General features: G+C 53.8%; 5 protein-coding genes across 5 annotated transcripts; 2 read left to right on the top strand and 3 right to left on the bottom strand.

Moving 5' to 3' along the window:
- Nucleotides 1-325: 325 nt before the first annotated feature.
- Nucleotides 326-814, top strand: CABS01_06421 (uncharacterized protein; the record flags this gene model as incomplete). The annotated part of the gene is made up of 2 exons (XM_060539787.1): nucleotides 326-334; nucleotides 419-814. The coding sequence occupies 2 exons, from the start codon at nucleotides 326-328 to the stop codon at nucleotides 812-814; spliced, it is 405 nt and encodes a 134-aa protein (XP_060404324.1).
- A 763-nt stretch (nucleotides 815-1,577) lies between these two features.
- On the bottom strand, nucleotides 1,578-2,984 carry CABS01_06420 (exo-polygalacturonase; the record flags this gene model as incomplete). Its single annotated transcript, XM_060539786.1, has 3 exons — nucleotides 1,578-1,673; nucleotides 1,730-1,821; nucleotides 1,904-2,984. 3 exons carry the CDS (start codon nucleotides 2,982-2,984, stop codon nucleotides 1,578-1,580), a joined length of 1,269 nt encoding a protein of 422 aa, XP_060404323.1.
- A 1,439-nt stretch (nucleotides 2,985-4,423) lies between these two features.
- On the bottom strand, nucleotides 4,424-6,463 carry CABS01_06419 (chromatin assembly factor 1 subunit A; the record flags this gene model as incomplete). Its single annotated transcript, XM_060539785.1, has 3 exons — nucleotides 4,424-4,854; nucleotides 4,909-6,237; nucleotides 6,307-6,463. The coding sequence occupies 3 exons, from the start codon at nucleotides 6,461-6,463 to the stop codon at nucleotides 4,424-4,426; spliced, it is 1,917 nt and encodes a 638-aa protein (XP_060404322.1).
- A 2,859-nt stretch (nucleotides 6,464-9,322) lies between these two features.
- Nucleotides 9,323-9,458, top strand: CABS01_06418 (uncharacterized protein; the record flags this gene model as incomplete). Its single annotated transcript, XM_060539784.1, has 2 exons — nucleotides 9,323-9,379; nucleotides 9,414-9,458. 2 exons carry the CDS (start codon nucleotides 9,323-9,325, stop codon nucleotides 9,456-9,458), a joined length of 102 nt encoding a protein of 33 aa, XP_060404321.1.
- Nucleotides 9,459-10,138: 680 nt separating this feature from the next.
- On the bottom strand, nucleotides 10,139-11,185 carry CABS01_06417 (uncharacterized protein; the record flags this gene model as incomplete). Its single annotated transcript, XM_060539783.1, has 1 exon — nucleotides 10,139-11,185. The coding sequence occupies one exon, from the start codon at nucleotides 11,183-11,185 to the stop codon at nucleotides 10,139-10,141; it is 1,047 nt and encodes a 348-aa protein (XP_060404320.1).
- Nucleotides 11,186-15,520: the final 4,335 nt, after the last annotated feature.

Below are 15,520 nucleotides of genomic sequence, written 5' to 3'. Positions count from 1 at the left end.
GATCATTTCTCCGCAATTGGAAGATCCGATGAGGCTTGTTCTACTTAATTACCTATGACGGGACCATCCGCGTTGGTAAGTAAGGTGGTAAGGTACTGTAGGTGTGGTTTGTGTCCCACGCTGTGGCCCTCGGCTTGTAAGTCATACACGTCATCAAAGATGAAGGCGTCAAAGACCGCGCGACGCCATGGCTGGCATTCTGTCATTCTGCAACGGCCTCGTCTGCTGGTAGGAGAGTAGTTTAAAACGGAGCTGGTTTCCCTATTGCTAGAATTCGATATCTCTACTTATCGATAGAGACGATTAGATTACAGAAATAGACAAAATGGCTCCCGTAAGTTGCTCACTCTCAAGCACATCTCCGGCTTGCACTCGGTCCACGTTTCAACGTACCTACATACCAACACCACCTCACCAGCAGCAAAAACAGCCCGAACGCCTCAAACACGTCGCCGCAAAGGCGAACTCCTCCAACCCATCACAACTAGGCGATCCCGTCTCCCTCAAGGCCGAAGTCTCCAAGCTCTCGCCGACGGAAGGTGACCTCGGCGCGGCAGCGGACTCGAAACCGCGCTCCGGCACGCAGTCCAAGGGCAGCAGCGGTGACGGTGGTCCCACAGGCGCGAAGAATTCGGATGGATCCCCCGTCCAGGACTACGACAAGCGACGGTTGAAGGACGTTGCTAAGGAGGACCTCGAGAGCGGAAACCCGTCGCAGCTGGGGGATCCCGTTAGTCTCAAGGCTGAGGTTACGAAGAAGGATCCGGCGCCGGGGAGGGCTGATGGGCAGAGGGTTGAGAAATCTAAGCTGTGATGGGTTTCGTGGTATTGTAGCAATTGATTATGATTCGGTTATCTGTGGCGTTTTTGGTCGTTTTCAGTGTTCGTTTCTCTTCACTTAATCAGTGACTTGGGGATAGGCTCAAAGCCTGGCCGCGCTGGAGCCGGCCATATGAGGCTATGTTCTCTTCGCCCGATATTCCCGTTACCTTTGTAATTAAGAGAAATATATCGCCGCACAGTAAAAGGGTTGACTTCTCTAACTAGCTCCGGGCTGGCCAAGCCACTTTCTCCTGTGTTCATGATAAACATCTCGGAGGGTAGGCCTCGAGCTAGCACGCCACCCACCGCCAACCAAGACAGGCGCTCACGCCGATTTGGCTCCCTTCCAACACATGTCCTCCTCTCTGAGTCTCTACCGAAATCCCAGTTGCCCACCTAGTATGATTGTGATGAATCACCTTCCAACGCTCACCCATAGATGGTCTCAATGCAAACAACTGACCTACTTCGACAATTGATGGATCTTCTCAACTCAGCTCCCTCTCTTTGTATACCTACAAGAATACGCAGCAGACAACGGAACTGAGAGACGGACAGTGGATTCGTTCCGACTGGTTAAGACGTCGGCGGGTGCGGCACAGAAACACAACAAGTTTTCACCATCAGTCGATGCGCATATACTCGATCTTCGCGAGACGCTTAACTCTTGCGTCACTAGTTGATTCGAATTACGTTGCTTTATTCGCTTAAAAGGACTCGAGACTCGACGTCTGCAAGTATCGTTCAGGGATCAACTATTTGCTTCCGGTCAAAGTGCCGTTCGTGCAAGGGATGCCGAGGCCTGTAGCTCCTTCCAGTCCAACACACTCCATCTCACCTGCGCTGCCATCCTATATACTGTTAGCAAGACTAATCCCTCATCATAGTTTCCCCTGTGAAGACTTACAGCTGCGACGAGGGTGATGTCCTTGAAGGTGAAGTCCTGGCAATGCGCCGCGTCTTTGCACATAAGGTACAACCCCTTCTTGGTTGAGGCGCCTGAGAATCAAAAGTAACGTGTTAGCATTTCCTCGTAGATGTGTCGTTGAGTAAGGTATAGTTTGAACTCGTTAGTACTCACCTAGACTTTGACTCCAGCATGGGCTAGAGGTACAGCTGCCGTCCTTGAGACCCGAGCCAGTATGCGCCTTGATATTCTCCCAGCGGAAGTTCTTGGCAAACGCAGCCAGCGAAGCATCCTTCCCGGCAGCGCCCTTTTCTTGATCGACATAGTCCTCGATAAAGTGAATGGGGTAAGCAGTGTTGGTGATTGTGAAGTTGCGCCAGGTAACATCAGAAATCTGGCACGTCGTGCCCACGGAGCCCTTGAAGCGAGCTCCCAACAGCGAGTCGTGGATCTCTGCGTTCTCAAACAGGTACCCGCTACCCGAGCCAGACGCGCAGGAGACCGAGATTCCGTGCGTGCCGTATCCGACGACGTTGCGCATAGTCACATTCACAGCCGGCGGAGAGACGTTGATGATGTCGTCGCCGTTCCAGCTGGTCCACCCATCGATGACAATATCGGAACCGCCAACGTCAATACCGTCCGTGTTGAAAGGGAACGCAGTCTTGGACCGCGCGTCCAGCACGGTGTCAGTCATGTAGACATCCTGCCCGCTTATCGAGAAGCACCACGCGACGGGGTTAAGAATCTTGAGCCCCCGCAGCCGCAAACTCGTCACACCGAACGAGAACATGTGCGGGCGCCCATTATTGCTGCTGACGTTGGCGCTGGACCACCACTTATCGCCGTGGCCGTTAATCCAGCCGCCGCCCTGGGCATTCGAAGCCGTGAAAGTGACGCCCTTGCTGTTGGCGACGGTGATCCAGTGGCCCGGGTAAATGGAGCGGTTGTTGACCACGGCGGAGACGGCGGCCGGGTCGTCTGAGAGGGTGAGGTTGCCCTCGATTTGGAACTCTACGTTTGTGAGGCCGGAGAACTTTAGAGGGGTGAGGAGGCTGTATTCCGTGCCGGCGCTGAAGACGACGCGGGAGTTGCTGCCGCAGGATTTGACTGTCGAGAGAATGGTCGGGGCGTCGTCGCCTTTGGACTTGGGGACGACGCAGGTCTTGAACTGGTCTTTGCCCAGTGTCTCGGGTAGCCAGTAGCCAGAGGCCAGAGAGGCGAGGAATGCAATGCTAAGGAGTGGATGTTGCATGGTGACAACTACTGTTAAAGAAAGGCGTGGTTGGAGAGCTGCTGTCTACTACATCTCAGTACGCTACGCATGTTGGCTTATATATGTCTTGGCATGCTTGGCAACTCAAGGTCTTCTAGTCCATCATCTTGTCAAGCCATGATGAACTCCTCTAACTAACTTTCACTGGCGCGACGTGGGCGTAGGTTTTCCCTGGGTTAGATTGAGCACCTGCGTCAAAGAAGCAAAGGACGAACCCTCATCCCAAGCAGTCTTCGCGCGGGCTGCGACACCTCCAACCCAAGCGGCCTCCCTTCATCGCTCACGAGTCAACATAGCCTACGAATTACACGTGTGGAGTGCCCGGAACCCAATGGCAGAAGTTCTCCGGATAATCGGCCTGAGAGTCGGAGAGCACGGTGAATAAACAGCGTTGTCTGTGACCAAAGTAGGCAACATAGGCGCAGCGCAGCCAGGTGCCCCAGATGAGAAGCACTCACGCAGAAAGCTTGTCTCGTCTTCATAAACCCGAGTTGCAGGGTTCGACGCCTGGCCAGCCCGCCAGCGGTGCGCGACTCGTAGTTCTGAATCGCACCAACTGCAATCTACATGTTACGCAGCCGAATGAACCTTCGCCTGACTCTTTCGTCTGACTTCTCTCGAGAAGCCTTTTTCGTATTGTTCAATCCGACACTACCGATGTAATCTACTTCAATTTCGCCGCTTGCCGACTTCCCGGGCCCGACAACTTAGACGCTTACCTATCTTTCTCACACGTGCCCAGTCAAATTGTGAAAGCCCGGTCATGAACCATATTACACAAGCATCGAGTTCTCTCACATAGGAAGCAGGCGTTTCAGCAGCACTCTATCGGATGACGGCTGTTGAAGCTTGGGCGGTGGCTTAAAATCAAAGCAGATAAACTACTAACGGCCACCAGTACTCGAAGGGAATCTCATGCGTAAGACACGAAGAGACATAGGCATGTTGAGACTTTTGTCTTCCTACCATCTACTAAGCCTACTAACGCCGCTGCCACCGGTGGCCCAGAGAGCAATTATGCATCCATGCGAAATACCGTCCGAGAGAAAGAAAATGGAATAATCCACTATACGCCGCCCTTATGCCATCATATCATAACCGCCCGAAAGGCGCAAAGGCATGTAGTACGTGCAATAGAATCCACCACTATTGTGGGTGGCTCGTAAAAGATGCTGGGGCCTTCGCACATCCGGCTTGTGCCTTCCCTCAACCGATAACAATTTCAAAGACCCGGAACAAAAGTAAGAAACAAAGTCCATACTCCTCCCAAATAACATGAACAATGGCGGACAATAAACTGTGGGTGGGATAAACATGTCCGCCGAGGTATCCTCATCGAATCAGAATAGTACGCCTTCCCTTTTTTTCATACGCCGAATTCTCACAGCATGCCAATGCTCTCCCTCCCCCTCTCTCTCTCAAACGTCGAAACCTGACTTGATAGCCCAGGAGCCGGCAAGCCCTTTACCGCCGACCTTTTCGGCAATCATGGCGATGGCTTCCTTCAGGTCGTTGCGGGAAATCTTGGCGTGAGCAAGTGCAACGTACGAAAGGTCGACCAGGCCACCCTTGGCGATCTTGGGATTCGCCTCGATAACCTTCTTGAGCTCCTGGAGATTGTTGTTCTCCAAGATTTTCTTCGGCAGCGACTGTACGCTGTTCTTTGTGCTGCCGCAGGTGATTGCTTTGAAGGCATCGGCCGGCTTCGAGTCTGCAGCAGGCTTGTCCTTTGCCGCTTGAGCCTTGGCAGTCTTGTCTTTAAGTGGACGACCGACAGGCTTGGGCTTCGGTTCGGGTTCCCAGTATTCCGTCGAGAAGGGATCGATACTGTGGTGGTGTTCGAGGCTCTCTTCAAAACATGTGTTAACGCTGCTTTATGAGCGGGAGACGGGATATAGCTTACCCAGAATGAATTCCATCCTGTGCTCGTACACGGTGCGGTTAGGACCCTTGCGTGTGCGATCCTCCCAGCAGAGGCCGGTGCTCTCCGGTTCGAGGCCGTTGGCACTCACGAACCGAGCAGGGCCGTTGTCCTCCGAGTCGTCGAGGAACTCGTCCATGTCTTCGCCGTCGGCATCGAGATCCTCATCGTCATCATCGTCGATATCGACGTCCTCGCCTTCACTTTCCCACTCGGCTTCCGAGTCGTGGTCATAGTTTACGGGGAGTTGGTCGCGGCGGATGGGGTTTCGGGCGAGGCGTCGCATGCCAGATTTGCCTGCTTGATAGGGTCTGAGGGTGACGGTACCCCTGTAAGGAGGCCGCACATCCTGATAGAACTTGAGCGACTTTGTAGGGACCTTCCTCAGCGCATCTGCAATATCCTTTACAATCGCCTTCTTGTCCTCTTCGCTGCTTGCTTCTTGTGTGAGCTTTCGCATCTTTTCAATGCTGAACCGCACTGGCGGGTAGATTCTGCCTCGCGGAGCAGGACGACCAGGAAGCTGGAAAACCTCGATAGCATCAAAGCCGCCCGCTTGGGTTGACTTTCTCTTTCCATCAAAGTACTCTCCCAATATCCTCGTCTTGGCATCGTGTGCCTCGTCGTCCATCTCGAAGGGGCTCTTGGCCAGGCGAACACTGCTTTGCACAAAGAACGGCTTGAACCGCTTCTCATATTCTGATAGCTCCTCCTTCTTGACTGCGGGAGATTTGGCGTCTGGCGTAAGTGCGGATTTGGAAGGGCTCCCTGACTTGATGATAGGCACCAATGTATCCTTCTTGGGCGTGGCGGGTGCCTTGAAAAAGGACATGAGCTTCGGCTGGGCGCGCTCCTTCTTCTCCTTTTCCTGTTGCACTTTGCGTTCTTCCTCCTCCTTCTTACGGCGCTTCTCATCTTGTTTGGCTTGTTTTTCGGCGTCGGCTTTTGCCTTTTCGGCCTGTTTGACTTGTCTTTCAGCGTCGGCTTTTGCCTTTTCGGCCTGTTTGGCTTCTTTCTTTTCTTCACGCTCCTTCTTCTTCTGTGCCTTTTCCTTCTCTTCGGCCTCCTTTTCGGCTGCGGTCCGGCGCTTCCGTTTGGTGGGTTGGGTTGTTGAGGCAGGTGTCTTTGATGATGAAGCGGGATTGGCACTTGTTGTGGTCTGCTTGAGGGGAGTCGTGCTCTTGCTAGGTGTGAGGTCGGGTGAGGGCGAGCCGCGCTCTGGTGTGAGGGTGCCGGCATCGGTCAGTGAGCTCGGGCTACTGGGGGCTGGCGATATATCGCGGGTAGGCATCTGGCGGGCGGGAGACCCAGCTGCGAAGGTTAGATGGATGATCGGAGCAAAATGATGGCCACAATGTGGACATGTTAGGTAGCTCATACCTTTGCTGGGTTGAACAACGGCCTCGGTGGCCTGATGTTTGACGCCGTTCTGCAAGCCACGATCCTCAATGGTGACCTCGTCACCGGAGAAATCATCGTGACTTCTCTTCAGGCCGCTAGCCTCCATGTCTGATTCTCGTTTGATGTTGGATGACATCTCGAATAGAGGCATCGGACACCGGGTGTCGCAAGGTTCGCGACAGTGCTCGTCGGTTGGTCGTGTTCGTGTAAAGTGTAGAATGAGGCTGAAGTTGTGTCCGTGGCAGTTGGTGTGGTGGGGAAGATTGAAATGGATCGAGTATCCCGCAACCAGACCAGAGAATAGGTACTTGGTGAGTGAATCGCTGGCAGGACGACAGTCAGGTATTTCGAACAATGAATGAGGTGTCGTTCGGCTTCAGGAAAGGGCCGTGATGGCAGGCTCAATGGCGGCAGGTCAGGTCGTCGGTCTCGCAAAGTGGAAAAGACCGTTAGTGGAGGTTGACAGGTAAGGTTGGGACGTTCCGCCGGGACGCGACTGACGCGTAAATTTGGCGTTGAGGAGGCCGGGGGGTCGTGTCTTTGGGCCGATAGGCACCATTACCATTTGAATTAGTGGCAGGGCTCCTTCTTGGTGCAGAAAGGGGAGATTGGGCCTTGCCAATGGTGAGCGACAGGGTATTGGGCGACGCGTTAAGGGGAAACTCTGTTAAATGGACGACGGGTGTGAATTATAGGTATTGTTAGAATCAATTAAACAACTATCATAGTACTCCGTAGAAGAGAACACTCCCAGTAATTTCGATTCTACTTTCGAGTAAACATAGAAGTTGATCTGAGAAGAGACTCCAAAACAATTTACTCAAGGCATTATTCTAGATCAGAGACATCACCTTTGCTTTGGTTAATTGTTCAAGTACACTACTTTCAATGCTCCCGCGAGTTGCGCACTAACAAAACCTCTTAAACGCAGCCCCTACCTGCACACGTTTCGCTCAGCTGGGAGCTTATGTCAGCAGGAAGACGACCAAGGCCGCACTGTGGCTGACGGTCTATTCTCACTAGCCTTATGTGGCTGGTATGTAGCAGGCCTGCGTTGGTCAGTGCGGCATTACCTCATTCTCGGTGAGATCTCGGTCTGCAGCTTCGGTCTGACATTTCCTTCGCACTACACCGAGGCAGACGCTGACAAGGACCACCAAACATTTAATGGAGACAGAAGACAAAACCATCCAACCACACCTCACCAGCAAAAGGAGACCCGCCTTTCGGTGTCAATCGGTCTTGGCTCAAGTCAGAACGTTACATCATGATGCCATTTCTCTTTTTCCCACCCTCTGGCTATCCTTTCCCACCTGCCATCACGTTTACTCCATTCACCCCGATGTCCCCGCGACCCTGTGCCTGTCTCTGCCTATCACTATTAATCGGGGCAGACGGAGTCGACGGACAAGAGCGATAATCTTCACCAAGGAAAGTTGGAAAGGTGGAAATGGAAGAAAAAACCTAGGGGTCTTGTTCTTCTTTCTTTGGTGGGCAAAAACACGAAGTGATCGACAACGCCGCCCGCCCTGCGCGTAAGGTCCCTCTGTCAACTAGGACCCTGATGATGATGATTGTTTGCCGCCTGCGAAAAAGGATCCCTGCCTGTCGGTAAGTGGCGGTGGTTCTTTTTTCGCAGCGATACCCGCTCAAAAAATGCAGGTAAACAAAAGAGGGTACAGAGGAAGCCAGCAATCAGCAGACGCACGAGATGCAGAAGCGAGGACTTCATGCCAGGGACGGGATGGCCTGCAGAAGGAGGCATATCCCGTACGCAGTCACTTCGTATAGTGCCGTGGGTGCTGAACTTCCTCAAGTGGTTGATTTTGCGGCGCCGCGTTTCCCGAGTGCTGGGCGTTGGCGCCCATCCTTGCTATGTAACTTACCTCTTGAAGATCAATGTTGGGTGGTGTTGCTGGGCACTCGAAGGCGACGTTGGCGATCGTCTGCCTTGAGAAGTTCTCGTATCCCACCACCTGTCGCTTTGGGCACTCTTTGGTACTGTTTACAGAAGATAGCCACGGGAGCCAGGATATGCATGTCATCGACAAGACACAGGCCAAAAGACCCTGAGAAACAAAGTTTTGGGGTACGGGGTCTCCGTTCGAACCCAAAGAATGAAGGGGGGCGCCAACCATACGGAAAGTTGGGACAAGTCAACCATCAGAAACTCCTCGAAACACGAGGTCGCATGTGTGTCAAAGACGAACTGACAGTGTCGCAGTAGTTCCTGCGCATTGCGATAGTCTAAAATGGTACCTATGGTATGGTAGCAATGGCAATCCCTGACCTATGAACCTACGGTAAGAGATAGCGTACGGAGTAGAGAGATTGACTCTGAGAGGCGGCCTCAAGTCCGAAGGGGAGGGGGGAAAGCTAAGGAAGAGGTTAGATCTATCAAAGTGTACTATCTTTGGAACACATGACAGGTTTGGCCGGTAAGTTAGATAGTTTAGTGTATCTGTAGCTCATTACGGATAGACCAAGTAAAAAGGTAGCACTGCAAGCGGCTCACCACATGCCCATCGAGTCAAACATCCTCCTCCCAACCCCGGATCTTGCAGGATGGGGTTTGGCGTCTCCCATTTCAACCACGCGGGAATGGGTTGGTCCAACAGAGAGTTTTCTACAGATTGCCATGCTTGGAAAGTCAGCCTGAACCATCCCCCATCGGAAAACCCCCTAAGAAAATGTGGCAAATGAAAACGGCGTGCGGCTGAAGAAGCATTACGGTAATATCATATTACTGGGTCGGCTGAAAGGTGTTCCCTTTACTCCGTGACGAACCAAGACGACCCTCTAGGTACAGCTACGTAGCTTTGAAGACAATGTCTCTGACCCCCAGAAGGTCGGCTGGCTGGGCTGAATCAACCTTTCGGTAAGCAATTCTCCCGAAATTGACGTTCCTGGGCACCATTGGCCACACACCCAACTTGACAGGATGGCATAAGTCAATACGGGTAAAAAAAGGGTTGTTCAATCGTGATGCCCAGGAATGGCTTTTCATATTCGAGCATTTCGAGCTTCTCTGTTTGTCTCAGCCTCTCTTTCTGTCTCTCTTTCTCTCTCTCTCTCTCTCTCTCTCTCTCTCGCCTTCCCCGTTGCCCGTGATTCCAAACAGCTTCCACTAGGGCCTTCAACCTCAACCGTGGTATCATCCTCCGCCCCCTTTACCCTGCCCAATTCGTCTTTGGTTTTGTCTTCCCCTTGTCCTGCCTGACATCCGTTCCCCCTCCCATCTCGCTTTTGATGTCTTGTCCACAGATTAGGGAACAGATCGCAGTATGGTCTGTCCATGTGAGGAGCGTCGCGGCCTAGGAAAATAAAAAAAAAAAGAGTCCGAGCTAAGGAAATGGTAGGAACAAAGGTAGAGAGGCCCGTAGGAAGCGATCGTAGAGCGGAAACAATGTTGGAAAATCTTTGACAAGGAGACTCGAATTTCGATCCCTCTCCCCGGCACATCCGGTAAACCGAACTGTGCCATCTCGGGATGGTCTCTGTATGGTATCATCCCACCCATAATAAAAAACAATCCCCAAGTAAAACGCCGAGTGATGCAGGTTTGTCACAGTAAAAGAAATCACCAAACACCCCCACCCCCCCTTAGCGACCGTATTTGTATGCCTAAAGAGACATTCGAACAGATTGGCGATGACGAGGAAGGAACAGGAAAGTCGGAGAGATGTCGAATCGTTTTCCGCACGTCATGGTAAAGCGAATGAAGCCCATCCCGATGGGCTCGTAACGTATTGTGAAAGTCGGCGACTTATCCATACACATATGTATGGGGCCGCGAGGGCAGCGTGGCCTCTCACAAATCGGGGTTAGCGATGTAAAGACGGCCTCCGGTGAGCGTGGTGGTGCGCTCGTCGACGCTGCCCCTCCTGCGTAGGTCATCGGCGCCCTTGACGCTCTTCTCGCGGGTGACGGTCGAATGCATTAGTGAGTTGCTCGCCAATCTCGCCGCCGCAGTATTGCCCAGCTCGCCGACATTGTCCGCCCGCTCAGCGCTGCTCCCTGAGCCCGTCGTCATGGCCCTACCACTCGCGTTGTCGCCCAGCGTGGCGTCCTCCGGTACGTCCTCGACCATGCTACCACTCCTCTCGGGCGTATCTCCGGGGCTCCATCTGCGCCCGCCGCCGGATGATCGGTATCCCGGGCCACGACGGCTCGCAGTGCTACTGCGGCCGCTGCTACCGGTCCGTCTGTGATGCAAGCGCGCGTCGTCGTCGTCGCTGTCCTCGCCCTCAACCTCGGTAGCACTCAGCCGCATGGGAACGCCGCCGACGCCAACGTGGTGCTCTCCCGGAGCGTAGCCCACTACGGCGGGCTTCCCGTGGTGACGGATCTTAGCGGCAACCTTGCCAGTAGCACTGATGCCGGTACTCGTTCTGCCGCCGGACGGAGCGGAGAGGCCAGAGGCGGTTCGCTGGCCGCCGATGACCTCGAGGGTAGCTCGCATCTTGGCGGCGCGCTGCTGGGCCAAGAGGCGAGGATCCTCATATTGGGCGCGGTCGCACCAGACGGTGGCCTTTTGCTTGCGGAGAAGGGCAACATAGCCCGTCGGCTGGGGGCTGCCGCCGCCGGAGCGAGAGGAGGTAGAGCGACGAAGATCGGTGGTGGGCGAGGTGCGGTAGGCGGCGGGTGGAGGAATGCTCGAGGAGGTGCTGAAGGTGTTTACTGACGGTGAGCGGCGGGTATGTTGCTGAGGGTTCATGGCATTCTGCTGCTGGAGGTGCATCGGCGTCGGGCTCTGAATAGGGAATGTGTTTGAGGATGTCGTGCGCGTGCGGGAGTGGGAGTAGACTGTGGACGAGTCCATCGGCTGATACCGCCGGCTCGCTGACGGGTCCAGCATGACTGCGGTTGATGTGAGGTTGTGAGGCAGGCTCTATCCTGCTGTCGATGTTGTCGTCGTCCTCCTTCGGATAGGTGGTGTCTTTCGTGGAGGTTGTGTGGTGTTGCTGCTCCTTCAAGATCGTCAAGATAGGATGGAGTCTTATACACCTGTAGAGGATGGCGTGTAGAAGTAGGAGTAGGAACAAGAGTAGGACCAGAAGGAAGAGGAGGAGGGTGAGGTTGTGAGGTAGAAAGAGGCTGTCGTGGGATTTGGAGAGAAATAATCCGAGAGCGGGAAGTTGGGCAAAGGAGGGAGATTATAGGTCGGGTTCCCAGGCGCCGTGCGGGCGAGTAAGGCACCTTAAGTTTCGCGCGGGTCGACGGGGCGAAATGTTGAGATTTGGGTACTTGGGGGAAGACCTGAGGGGAGTTCTTGGGCGCTTCAGCTCAGCTCTCAGGGCCAGCGGCAGCCGGATGGGAGGTGCCTTTTAGCGCTCCGTCACCTTGTGGCCTTTTGGGAGGGGTCCCCTTTGGCTGGGATTGTGAGTGAGAGAGAGTGGGAGTGGGAGTGAGAGTGAGTGACCGGGGAGGGGGGTGTGAGGTGAAGTGAGGTGTGAGGTGTGAGAGTTGAGACTGAGAGCGAGAGAGCCAGAAGAGTGAGGTGAGAGGGGTGTGTGAAAACAGGAGTGAGGCCTGTGTGAGAGTGAGAGTGAGAGTGAGAGTGAGTGGGTGGATGAGTGGTGGAGAGAAGGTGGGAGAGTGGGAGGTTCCCTGGGTCGGGAAAGCCGAGAGCGACAAGTGCTAAAATTGCTCGGGAGCCTGCGAGGTAAATGTACCTTTTTTCTCTCCCCTCCGGCAAGTCGTGGGTTCAGAAAGTGAGAGCGAGCCAAGCCACGCCTGAAGAGGGATCCAGCACCACGGTGACGATGAATGATGGTGATGTTTCCTCCCTTCTTCGCGTCTTGAACAACGCCTCTATTTTTCTGTCTCCCACTTAGACTTTTGGCTAGACACCGAGTAACTCTGTCACTAGACACCGACTCTGTACAAAGACAGATCGTTTATCGAGCCTGTCGAGCTGCTACGCAGTAAACACGAACAACAAGACACAAGGAACTTGTTCACCACACTTCGGGTCCTCGCACCCGATCTGCGACCTGGATGGAAACGACGGGGAACAATGACAATGGCCCGGTGAGAGAGGCTGATAAACGAACCAGAGGGTCTCGGGTTTCTATTTTGCTCGTGTCCGCCGTCCGCCGTCCGTCGTCGCGCTTAAAGCCAGACCCTCTGTGGAGCACAGATGATGATGGAAGAGTCGGCAATCCCAGTCGTGCCAGTTCCGTACTTAGAAAAGCTAGGGGAATTTGGGAAAACCCAAGGGAACGATACGACAGGGCGGCCAACGATCGTCTGTGCCCTTTTTTTTTCCTGTCTTGGTATTGCTAAAAGAATTGATATCCGTGGGATCACCGCAGTTCGGGTACGGGTAGCGTGCTGGAGCGCGAGATGAAGAGAGAGGGATGATGCTAGACGAGGCACGTTTCGTCGATAGTGGGAGCTGAGGGCTGAAGGAGGGCTGAGGCCGGAGGGAGATCAAGAGTCGCAGGGGCGATGCCGTTTCGCCAAGATGCAGAGTCGCGAGAGAACAATAAACAACAACGAGGCGAGGGAGAAGTGAATCCTAACGCGCAGATGTTGTTGTCGGTGTTGGTGTCTGTTGTTTTGTTTCTTGTGGGTGTGAGATCACGGCCGAGATAAGGCAGACCGACGCTGCAGGTCTGAGATGAAAACCTGAGATAGAGTATAGTATGCCCACTCACACACACACACACACACACACACACACACACACACACACACACTCACTCACTCACTCACTCACTCTCACACCCACCACACTCTTGAGAGAATTAACCTCAATTGATCCCGTTCGTGAGGGGTGCGGTTCGCCGAGGTGGAGGAGGCGATGGTTGTGATGGTGGTGGTGCCCAAGGAAGAACTATGTGCTAGGTAAGCGTCGAACTCGGATGACGAACCCAAGAACGTGGGATTTGTACGGATGTGCGGGAATACACCACAGAGTCGAATACGGATACTCCAAGATGGGACTAGCACTCTTGTCCAAAGAAGTTGAGGACAGGACAGAACTGGGGTTTGAATGCGATGCGATGCGATGCAAAGGGCCGGCCGAAGCAATAAGCAACAAGCAGCTGCAGGATTTACCAACTTTACGAACTAAATACTGCCAGATCAAAATCAAATGCCCAACATGGTGGTACCGCATGGTGACGACTGAATGGTAAGTCGCCGATGCGGGATGAACTTCCACACAGCGTATATGTCTACCGTAATATAGCTTCGGTGACTGAAAGAGAGCAAACAAGCACAACAGCTGATATCATGACCAACTCTTCTTGTTGGAGATACACATATCCATCCGGATACCGGAGTGACACAACCCATTGACAAGAAAGAGGGACGAGACAGAAAGCCCAAGCAAGCACGTACCGCACCCGCAAGCACAAAAGAGGCCAGGACCAGGGGCCAGGACGACACTTGGACAGACTGGGACAGGGACAGGCCAAGGACGAGTGTGACAAGGCGACACTGGACAGGGTGACAAAATGGTGACAAGGGCCCCGGTCCAACGTTGCATGCGCCCGGGGCAGCTCTTTTGCTGCTTAGTGTCTCTCCCTCTCCCCCATGTCTCTCTCACTCTCTGTCTGTGTCTCTTTCTCCCATGTTTCCCACTCTGTCTTCTGGATGTGTGCTCGCGCCGCTCTCCTCTATTGGCTCGCTGCCGCCGTAGCCTTCTCCCCTCTTGAGGAGAGAGAGGGCCTTTCGTCGCTCTTGTCATCGCCGGGTCCCACTTTTTCGTAGGTAGATCCACAAAGTTCAACGAGAACCCGTCTGTCTCTCCTGGCCATCTTTCGTTCACCCTGTGTCTATCTTGGATATTCTATGGATATCCTTACCATGGAGTCCTTCTCTCAGCTTGCCTTTCCCACGGCGCCATAGCCCACCTTCTTACCCTTCCCTCGCGGGCCTCCAGTGTCCACAATGGTTGTCAGTCTGCGGCGCTGCGGTCGTCGTGATGTCGTTGCTCGCTGGCGTACTCTCACCACCAGCTTGACAATGGGAATGGGAATCACCAAAGCCTCTTGGATACCGTCTCCCACTCTCAGTCTCTTCCCGTCTCTCTCCACTCATCGCACATCCACATCCGTGACTACTGTTGTACTGCTATGCTGCACGTAAACCCCTCGCCTGGCCCAAGCTTCCGGACTACACTATGCCGGGAGAATATGTCACCATCATGACTGCCGTCTTGTTCGGCTCTACTGCGAGTTACAAGTTTAAACGCTCAAGCTATGGAGTCCCTATCCGACACAATAGTTCTGTCTGCCGCTCTAGTGCCCGCCAATATTGGTTCCCTCAAGCGCCGTCTTTAGTATGCGTACACTACAGTACCGCGTAGAAACTAGAGGGCCAGACATCAAGGCAGCGAACAATTACGCTCCTCTCTGTACAATCGCACCCCCAAATCTCGATCGATCTTCCTAATCCACCGAAGAAATCCCACCAACGCGCTTCTCATCCCAGCCCGTCGCGTCAGGATTCAGCCCGGAACAGGTTCACGGTTCACATCGCCCCCTAAGGTCGCGGAGTATTGGCCCGGCCAATCATTCCCATGGACGTTGATGTAATAAAAGTTACCCCTTCCAGAAAATCCAAGGAACCAAACTCGAGTCTCCAGAGTGGGATAACCAACGCCATAGCCAGCCAGGAGTCGGGGTCAGTTCCAGGACACACATTCCCAGTTCTCCGGGGCACATTGACGGCCCAGTCTTGCCAGTGGACACTGATGCTCTGCCGCCTTCGCGCTGTCTACTAGCAATGGCAATGTCCTCCGTCCTGTCGTGCGGCGTGCCTGGTGTCACCGAGTTTTTCCAGGTTTCCCATTATTGATCTTCAACGCACGTACGGAGATGGCCCTGTCCTGTACTCTGTATGTATGTAATGATCTCCAGGGCCTTTTCTTCTGCCCTCTTTTATTTCCTTATTTTCCTCTTCGTCACTAATGATCCCCCTCGCTTCGGCTGCCGTCCGTCCCCTTGTCCAGTGACTCTCTGCCACTCTGGTACCCCTGGTCTGTCCTACAACAACCCCCTACATGCAGTAATCAACCCCGTAGTCTTTGCTCATTCCTTCTGTTTTTCCCTGTTTTTTGAGGGCTGAATCCTTCCCACGAGATTGGATCGGTGTGGTCACCGCTGGAGCTTAAGTGGTCTCTGAGCTCTGTTACCTTGCTTTCTCGAGTGATCTTCGCACTATTACCCCTACAAGATCC

Source organism: Colletotrichum abscissum (assembly GCF_030869225.1).
Source record: "Colletotrichum abscissum strain IMI 504890 chromosome Unknown Scaffold_13.1, whole genome shotgun sequence".
Taxonomy (NCBI): Eukaryota; Fungi; Ascomycota; class Sordariomycetes; order Glomerellales; family Glomerellaceae; genus Colletotrichum; species Colletotrichum abscissum.
This window is presented reverse-complemented; position numbering and strand designations above follow the sequence as displayed.